The following is a 9,826-nucleotide window of genomic DNA, read 5'->3' as shown; positions in this document are numbered from 1 at the left end:
TTTACTCTCACATCATTTCAGTTCAGTTCAATTCAATTCAATTCAGTTCAGTTCAATTCAGATCAATTCTGTTCAGATCAGTTCAGTTCAGTTCAGTTGTTTTATGTCAAAGAGAACAGACCCTCAGTTCAGGGTCGAGACCAGTTTAGTATCAATTTAAAGTCAGATTTTCATATCAGTTTTTATTTTTGGATGGAGGTGGTCTTTCATATTACTTCACTAGTTTTTATATGCACGCGATGCGTGCGAAGATACGTAGAAAATTAATTTTTTTTAGGAGATGAAGAAAATTAAATTAATTATTAATTATTTCTAATAAATTAGGAATATTTGAATTGTTGATGGTTTTCTTTTTGTAATATCTTTTTTTATTTTTTAAATTAATTAGGTAGTTTCTTTTTTTATTTTTTCATTTTTTTTATTAAAGTAAGTAGTTAAAATAGAGATGTTATGAGGGTAAAATGGGGTTTCTAATATTTTGGTGTCCTACCCCTCTTCCCATATACTCCCTCCGTCCTTTATTAGTTTACTCCTTTTAACTTTTCATATTTATCGATGTAAAACTTTGAGTAATAATATCTCCAATTATGTATTTGTAAAAATTATAAAAATTTAATATTCAAAAACTACATATTGAGACGAATCAAATAATATCACACATGATTATATTTTCCTTACATATAAAGAACAAATGACGGTCAAAGTAATAAAGATGAATAGTGTTATAAGTCAAAGTGGGTAAACTAATAAAGGACGGAGGTAGTAGAATAGAGATTCAAACCGAGTTAAGTATTTCTATTTTCACATTAGAAGATAATCGAGTTTAATTTACCAAGTCTAATTTTTTGCACCTAATTATGGAATTCCACAGTTAATTTTTTCAATTATTGAGTACAATCTCAATTTGCCAATTTGGGAGATAATTTTCTCAATTTATCTTTTTTGGTTTTTATTCTATTTTCAGTCACAAGAGCTTAATTCGACAGTAATAGACTGCAGTCCCTTTTTTGTCTGCTTCAATTCTCAAATTAATTTTTTTTACCACCTACATTCTCCAAATTTGTCTCTAATCTCTCATGGTCCTTTTCTCTCTCTCTTTCTCTCTCCTCCCCTTCTCTCCTCACTCACTCCATCTAAAGTTCAGATTTGTTTGAGTTCTTACAACAAACGTTTCTTGTGCTCTGAACCCATGATTTAATTGAGGTTTTAATTCTGTTTTTTGAAAGAATTTCTGGGTTTTCTTTTTCTTTTTTATGGGTGCCGTTTCAAAGATGGGTTGTTTTCATTTCCACCAATACCATTGATGAACTGAGGTACGTTACTGGGTTACTCTCTTTTTCATTTTAAAAAAAATTTGTAGTATTTATACCTCTTTGATTTTGAGTTCAATGTGTTTTTATGCTCAATTGATAATTGGATATCTAAATTGGGTTTTGATAGGCACACCAAGTGTTTGTGGAAAGCTCTAAGAGAGAGAAATTTGAAGTGGAGGAAAGGTGTTTTTTTGTATCAGAATCAGAATGAGAGATTTCCCATCTTGTTTTGGTGAAAATGCTGTGCAAATAGCTGATTCTTCATCTTCTAATGGTAATAAAACTGCTCAAAATCTGGTTACTTGTGTATATCAATGTCGATTTCGAGGGCGGTCATGTTTAATAACAGTCACATGGAGTAAGAATTTGATGGGGCAAGGTTTAAGTGTTGGAATTGATGATTCAAGCAACCAATGTTTGTGTAAGGTTGATATTAAGCCATGGTTATTCTCTAAGAGAAAAGGGTCTAAGAGCTTAGATGTTGAGTCTAGTAATATTGATTTATATTGGGATCTTTCATCAGCTAAATTTGGATCTGGACCTGAACCTTTGGAGGGTTTTTACTTGGCAATTGTGTGTGATAAACAGATGATTCTTCTACTGGGAGATATGAGGAAGGAAGCTTTCAAAAAGACAAATGCTACTCCTGTTTCTAGTAATGCTGTTTTCATTGCAAAGAGAGAACATGTTTATGGGAAGAAGGTTTTCTACTCCAAGGCTAAGTTCAGCGATAATGGTCCTGTGCACGACCTCATGATCGAGTGTGACACAATTAGCACCAATGACCCTTGCTTGATTGTTCGTGTGGATACTAAAAATTTGATGCAGGTCAAGCGGCTTCGCTGGAAATTCCGTGGTAATCACACTATCCTGATTGATGGGCTCCCTGTTGAAGTTTTCTGGGATGTTCATAGTTGGCTTTTCGGTTCATCTCCTGGAAGTGCAGTTTTTATGTTCAGAACTAGTCTCACCGCTGAGAAGTTATGGGCTAGTCAGCCTCTTTGTGATCCTAATGTATTGCATTGGTCAACTTCGCAAAGAATTCGAGATTCTCAATCGCACCAACTTGGTTTCTCTTTGATCTTGTATGCCTGGAAGCAAGAATAGTGAGATTCAAGGATTCTTTGTTGAGTGCTAAGTGCTAACAGAGATACATTAGGAAGTGTCCATTTACCTTTCTATGTGATGGAACTACACCATAATTTTTATATTATTGGTTTTCCTTTGTCTTTCTTGTCCTTTATTTGGAGGAGGAAGATAAATTAAATAGATCAAAGTGATTTTTGTTGCCTTTGATTGTAAATTCCTCTGTCCAATGTCCTCACTAGTTTTTACGCGGTATTCTGTTGCTTTATGAAGATTAAATCTTTTTTTTTTTGTGCTTATAAATCATAGGGGATAGACGATTCTAATTGTATCTCAGCTGCGTACTTGTTTCTCTTGTTCTGTATGCTACACGTACTGAAAGTATGACGCTTCTTTGTGATATTTTGGCTAGCCCTGTTTGTTTCTTGATAGTTTAACAAGTGAAAATTTTGATTAGTGGGTGGGAGTTGAACTCCTTATTTTGCAGGATCTAACATCAGATTCAAGCAAGAAAATTCAAGGTTGGGTCTCCTTGAATTATTGCATTTATCTTCTCAGATGCATGTTTCTTGATAACTAACTAACTGCTTTTTTTTTCCCCTGCAGGGATATGGGTTATTCCACAGAAATGGGCACATTGCTAAATAGTTGTTTCAGTGGGTCGTGTTATCCGATGGTTCAAGTGATGAGATCACTGTATGTTTTGCGATTTGGATGACTTGTTGGTGGCTTTTCTGCTTGTACATGTATAATGCAGCTAAAATTGTTCTCGTGACTATCAAAGATCATGATTTATAGTGCATCAAGTAATTGGTATGACTATGTGACTGCAATTAAAGTTCTTGAACTTGTCAAGGAAACATGCCATTTATAGTTATTGTAGAGAAATCTGTTCCTCGCCTTAACATTGAGATTGTGCTCCCGATGTTTTGCCTGTGGTTCAACTGTGATCACTTCAAGGCTGGTTAGTATTCTCTGGCTTCTAAATCCAGGTACAGAGAGGAAGTCAGTAATCATGTAGCTTCAACTTGTTTTTCTTTTGTCCAAACTAATTGTTGATGGAGCCTTATTGTTTATATGTTGTAAACTTCCTTGATGTTTAAATCAATTTCTTCTAATTGTGGTGTTTGTTTTGCACTAGATGCTTCATCTAAGCATAAAATTTTTGTACAAATCACTTGCATGTTGCTTCATGACATGTGTGATTTGACTAGTGTGCATGTAGTAATCATTTCACTACTATCCAACGATGGTACTGTAGCATTAGCCTATATTCCTATAGACAATAATAGATATGCAAGAAGGCATTCACCTGTGGGTTACACAATGAAACAATCTTCCTTGATTCAGGTTCAGCCCTTCAACCTGCTCTTATCCGTCCTGCAAAATGTGAAAGAAGATAATTGTTAAAGACCAGCACGAAGCTCCAGTCTGCCACAACAAAGTTGAAGGAAATACTAGTTACTTTGCCTGGTATTGCTTATTTTTGATTCTAAAAAATCGTTTTACTCATGGCATTGCTTATTGTTGATTTTGGAAAATACATTTATGCCGAGTATTGTTTTCGCATTTGACAGCTCTATGTTCTGTCGACATTTTGCATTCAACCTAGTTTGCTAAACTTATATGGTCCATCCGACATAGCTATCCTCTTGCCCTCACGTTGTCCATTGATTATGCAGATAGCTTATAAGCGGGTTTGAAGAAGGGGTAGGCAGTAGGGAGTAGGAGTGATAAGGAGGAACCAAAATGGCTAAATTTCTTAAACTGAAGAATCCAAATCTCTCGTATAATATTGATTGCCATCCTTGTTGATACATGAAGGGGAAAAAACCCATCTATTTTGAATCCTGCATATACTAAAAAATTATAGATTAAGCTTCAATAATGTTACCTTTTGTGCTAATGAAGTGTTTAGTATCGTAATCCAATTGCAGATCCCTATGCGTTTGCTATCCCATGCGAAGCTAAAAGACTATCCATCCTTTGATGCTTCTTTGTTGAAGATTCTCTTTTGGTGAAGACACCTAGACAAAGAGAATCTTCCTTTTGTTCCCTTCTAGTTCCCTACCTCTTGTATATCTTGACATACATTGATCTTTGCTTTTTCAACAAATTCAAACGGACACCTTTAATTCTTTCTCCTCTATTGCACATTTGCACTGCTAAGCATCAGTCTTCCCACCATTAGGCTGGTACCACATAATTTTTCTGTAGAGCAATGCTATATGCTTTTTCTTATTGCTTTTCTAGTGAATGGAGAAGTCCCTACTTCGCCTCTAGGAAATAGAAGGGAGATGAGGTTAGGTCTGTTTGCAGCCTTAATTGGACTGTATATTTAGGAAAGCTGTGCCCTTGTAACTGACAAAAGTCGGTTTATAAAATGGTCGAAAGATTTACCATGTTTGCACAGCTTTTCTGAGCCACCCTTATTATTAATGCCAAAATGTTTGTTAATCTACTTGAATATACATGCTAACATGTCAGCTATACTAAATCTTGTAACTTCTTCACGTACTTACAGTGTATATCCCACTTGTTTCAGTACTTGGTATACTTTGCTAACATGTTTTGAGAATATCAAATTAATGCAACTACTTTGTCAAGTTCTGGAAACCAGGCAACTCCAGCAATTTAAGCACAGTTTTCTTGGGTGTTTAAGATAGAACTGAATTAGTTAGATTAACTAAACCCTGAGTCTCCATAAATCACTTGGCTCTCTGATATTATTTCAATTGATTGGAGACGTTACAATGTACAGTGTGATTTAGCAATGGGTAATTTCATGATAATAACGGCCCTTTCATCTTCTGTATAGGAGCTTGAGACATGATTTTGGTTCATCTGTTTTTCTGTATGGACTATGATGCTATTGCCTTTGGTCAGACTATATTGTTATAGAAGCTTCTACAAACTATTCTAACATAAGATTTGATCACATTTTTAAATAGGCCATCATTAATTGTTTATGAGGCGAACATACAGGTGCCATATCTTGCTGATAATTCTTGATCAGCTGGCTTCAAATTGATGGCGGGATACATAATCTCATACTGCATTGGCGACAGTTATTAGTGAAAAACCCTTAAGAGCTGTTTGAGACTTTTAAATTGTCTTTTTAAGTCACTTATTGCAGAACTTGAAGTGGACAGTTGTTGATGCTTTTAAGTCTTCATGTAATATCGTAGATGTGGTAGTGAAATTGAGTCCGGAGAAAGTGCATGTCTCAAAATTGTACTGGTTAAAGCCTATGGACATATTATGTGCTTGCTCATGTTGATTGAACTACATCGTTGAAGAGTTTTGCTCTCACCATTTCTTATAATTTTAGGCTCTTTTGACATAAAATGTTATTTTTTTAGTGTTTATGGTTTATTGTGGGCTAATATAGAGTGGGATGTAAGTGGTCTTTTTATAAGGCAGAATCCTGACTTTCACTTTGTATGTAGCTTGGCCTACTCCTTCGATGTGTGGCTTATATGCTCGTCTGCTTTGTAGGAGCAAAGTGACCTTCGCAGAGTTGGAACTTCAAATCTGTCGAGTTAAACTGAATTCAACAGCGTCTTGTTTGCAGTACACTATTGCTGTGGAAGTGGTAAGTTGGTAGATCTGATGGACGAGTCAGAAAGTTTTGTGAACATGCGAAAATGAAAATTTGCATATAAAGAATAGAGGCCTATCTGGGAGACTTTGAATGATTATCATAAAGCTAATCACATGTACACTTATCTTGTTAATCTCCGAAATCGGTAACAGAATACTAGAAACGTCTTTTTTTTCAAGCATTTCGAAGAACTTTCAATTATCTCGCTCGCAATTTTAGTTCTATAAAAGTGGAAAACTAAAACCGAACACGGGCAACGATATTTTCTTGTTCCTTAGAGATTTGTTTCTGATCTATATTTTATTTTCATGTGGCAGGAACACACTGTAGAAAAGCTCAAAAAGCACTTTCGAAGGGGTCCCCTCCCCTGCCCTCTTGATGTGTCTAGCTACTGCCATTGCTGTCTGCCTGAGCTAACTCAACCACACCAAATTGACAATACATTTTCTTTCAGATGCCCTATTTCTCTCAAAGGACTTGCACGTTATTGGTTTGGTCAAAATGACCAAGTCTGTTACTTAAAGAGTTGGAATATTTTTGGCCAACATAATGGTTTTGCAGGAGAGGACAAGGCTTCAACTGCCAATTCTAGTATCATGATGTTAATGACCAGACTTCTGATCTTTTATTGTCTGTTAGTACCGTTTACGATTTACTAACATTGTGTACTTCATACAAAGTAGTTTACTTCATTTGGGACATTAACCTATAAATACGGGCAAATTTCTTGTTATGTAGAAGTAGTAAATAGACTAGCTGACGTTCACATGCCACTCATCAAATTTAATTTCATGTATGAAAACTCTAGATGACTAAACTTCTTGTTCGTGTAGTACTGCTCATCAAATTGACCAAAGTGTCATTGTGAACCAATTATTGTCCCAAACACTAGATTTGCAAGTATAAATTGGACTCTTAACGGCGTCAGATGGTCTTTTTGCAAGAAAGGTAGAAGTACAAAAAATGGTGATACTTGAACACCTTTAGTACTTGCTAGAGTATTTTGCTTGGAATTAGGGAGGGGAAAGGGGGGGGGGGGGGGGGTTGTGTGTTTGGCTTGTAGTGTGTCTAGCTGGGGTTTTGTGTAAGGATAGTCTAAAAGATTTTTTTTCTTACTTATTAAATGAAAATTTCTTATTAAGAAATACTAAAACATATTCTAGTATATATCAACTAAATAGTTTTTAGTAACGATAAAACACTTGCTAATAAGGTAATAGCAATATCATTAAGGATTTGTTCTTTTCGACATAATACAATTTAATTGAACTGAATTGCAACTAATAGAAATGATAATTGGAGCTGAACTGAACTGATTGCAACTGAACCGAACTGATTGCAATCGAACTAACTGAAAATAAGATGGGGAGAACAAACCCTAAAATACTTATAGTACTAAATAATTTTTTTTTGTATTAACAACATATTTCTTAATAACGCCTTTTATTCATTCCACATACCTCGTTTCAGAGTTATAGTGCATATTGTAGTTTATCCTTTTGATTTCTGGCATTTCAAGTATAATTATAAAGATTTTTTTGAAAAAAAAGTAGAAGTGTAGAACTACGTCCTTGATGTCTATAACTCTATATGTAAAAGGATTCAGTGGAAAATGGAGTTTTAAATTCTTACCAAGTGGCGTACATTATCCCTTTGCGTCTTTTGGAGTTTGTGGAATAAAAGGTTATTTTCCAGTCCAAATAGTTCAAAGATAAATTAAATTAAAGACGGGAGCAATGTTTTTTTTTTTCTTCTTTTTATTCATAGGTTGTGGGCCTTGTGTGTGAGTGTGGTCCCCTTCTGTTGGTTGGTTTAAAACTTGTTAAGTGTCACAAATACTAGGCAATAATATAAGTACTTGATTAATCTTTCCTCCATAAACAAGTTTCACACCTTATTTGACACAAAATCGAAAAAACAATGTTCCATGTGAAAATGGGTAAAGGGATAATAACGAAACAAAGGGTTGATATTGAGATAGATTTTATATATGGATGTCCGTAGTAGTATGATAGTACTTGACTTGTAAATAAGTATTAAATGTATTTTTTAAAATAATATTATTTGAGGAATATATGATATATAATTCTAAGTCAATTTATATAATTAATACTTATTTATTTTTTAATAGTTTTATTTTTAACTTTTTATATGAAGATCTCAAGACTTCATATATCATTCTCCTTATTTTAAAAGTAAGGAATTTTTTAAAGCTATATACCAGTATTATATACTTCATCTGTTTCTTTTTAATGTACAAACTTTCTTTTTTAGTTTGTTTCTTTTCAATCTACACACTATTGTTTTTTGTATTTTTTAATAACATGTCACATCTACTTTTTCCTCTTTTTCCACCAATGTCATCTACTTTTTAATATTTTAACCGACTTTTTTAGTTGTTCTATCCACCTTTACAATTTCTCTCTCATATTTTTGTACTTCCTCCTTAGTTAAAAAGAAACGAACGGTGACTAATATGTTTGTTAAAAGTCTATACTCTATACTCATTTCTTTTAAGTTTTTATAGTAAATTTGTAGTCCTATAAAGGTATCCATTATTTTTCTTTATCTCATCAATCAACAAAATTTGTTAGTAATATATAATTATGCATACTAAACTCATTTCTTAGGTTAAACATTATTGTAGTTAGTTAATTTTTTTTTTTTGATGAAATAGGATAAAAATAAGGCAAATTCATTTCACTCCATATAGCAAGAACTTTGGAATAATATAACTAACTTGTGTTGAATTCTCACTTCATGTTATTCGGGATTGTACTGATGCTTCGGCAATTTGGTGTTTGTTATCCCCTCCCCAAGATTTTTGGATGTGTAGCAATATTAAAGAATGGTTGCGTTTTTGTGTTAGTAGACATCATCAAAGCAATGAGTTGAATTGGTCCCTTCTTTTTCCTTTGGTATGCTTTGAGATTTGGTGTTAAATTTTCAGATTATATGAAAATGGGCACGGGTAACCCAATAAGGAAGAGGAGAGTTTATCCCACTTACAAGTTAGGAGGTTCCATCCTAAAACCAATTGGTGATAGGAGAAGTAACTCATAATCTTATAAAGTGGTTTATTCTCTCCTCTTTCTCCAATGTGGGACACTCACAAGTGAGCATTTCATGGGTTCAATACACCTTCTCACTTGTGAGTGTCTTTAGACTTTAGAGCTAACTGAAAAGGTAATCAGAAATAATCCTCTTAGGGGCTGGACATCCTATCGAGGTAAATCCTTAATTACCCAGTTGCTTGATTAGAGGCCCAGTTTAGAAGAGACCCACAACCCGGGCACTGATAACATGTTAATTTTTTAAATTATATGAAAATGGGCCTGGGTAATCCAATAAGGAGGAGGAGAGTTCAGCCCACTTACAAGTTAGGAGGTTCCATCCTAAAACCAATTGGTGATAGGAGAAGTAAATCCTAATCTTATAAAGTGGTTTAACCAATTGGTTTTAGTGTGGAACCTCCTTTGGGCTTGCATGTGGACCGAAATCTCCTCCTCCGTATTGGGTTGTCCTGGCACATTTTAAGTCATATCAAATTTATCATGGTATCAAAGCCCAAGGTTGTTGGGCCTTTCATATTGGGCATTTGTCATGTAACTAGATAAGTCCCTCTATTGGACGATCATTCCCAATAAGGATTGCCAAACTAGTATGCCTTAATTCTAAGGACACTCACATGTGAGAGGGATTATTGAACCCCATGTATGTTGTGCACATGTGAGTTGTCCCACATTGGAGAAAGATGAGAGAAAATACCACAATATAAGCTAGAGGAGCTACTCCTACTATTGCCAATTGGTTTTAGTGTGGA

The 9,826-nt window shown here is 34.5% G+C and overlaps 1 protein-coding gene and 1 long non-coding RNA gene across 2 annotated transcripts; both read left to right on the top strand.

Moving 5' to 3' along the window:
* The first annotated feature begins 1,009 nt into the window (after window positions 1-1,009).
* Window positions 1,010-2,689, top strand: LOC104890923 (hypothetical protein). Its single transcript, XM_019249013.3, has 2 exons — window positions 1,010-1,313; window positions 1,441-2,689. The coding sequence occupies exon 2, from the start codon at window positions 1,521-1,523 to the stop codon at window positions 2,418-2,420; it is 900 nt and encodes a 299-aa protein (XP_019104558.2). The 5' UTR covers window positions 1,010-1,313; window positions 1,441-1,520; the 3' UTR covers window positions 2,421-2,689.
* A 1,189-nt stretch (window positions 2,690-3,878) lies between these two features.
* On the top strand, window positions 3,879-6,758 carry LOC125497008 (uncharacterized). The gene is made up of 2 exons (XR_007273513.1): window positions 3,879-5,994; window positions 6,321-6,758. It is a non-coding gene; the product is annotated as an uncharacterized LOC125497008 (long non-coding RNA).
* Window positions 6,759-9,826: the final 3,068 nt, after the last annotated feature.

The sequence above is a fragment of the Beta vulgaris genome, chromosome 4, assembly GCF_026745355.1.
Source record: "Beta vulgaris subsp. vulgaris cultivar EL10 chromosome 4, EL10.2, whole genome shotgun sequence".
Classification (NCBI taxonomy): domain Eukaryota; kingdom Viridiplantae; phylum Streptophyta; class Magnoliopsida; order Caryophyllales; family Amaranthaceae; genus Beta; species Beta vulgaris.
The sequence above is the reverse complement of the archived record's forward strand: the minus strand, read 5'-3'. Positions and strand labels throughout refer to the sequence as shown.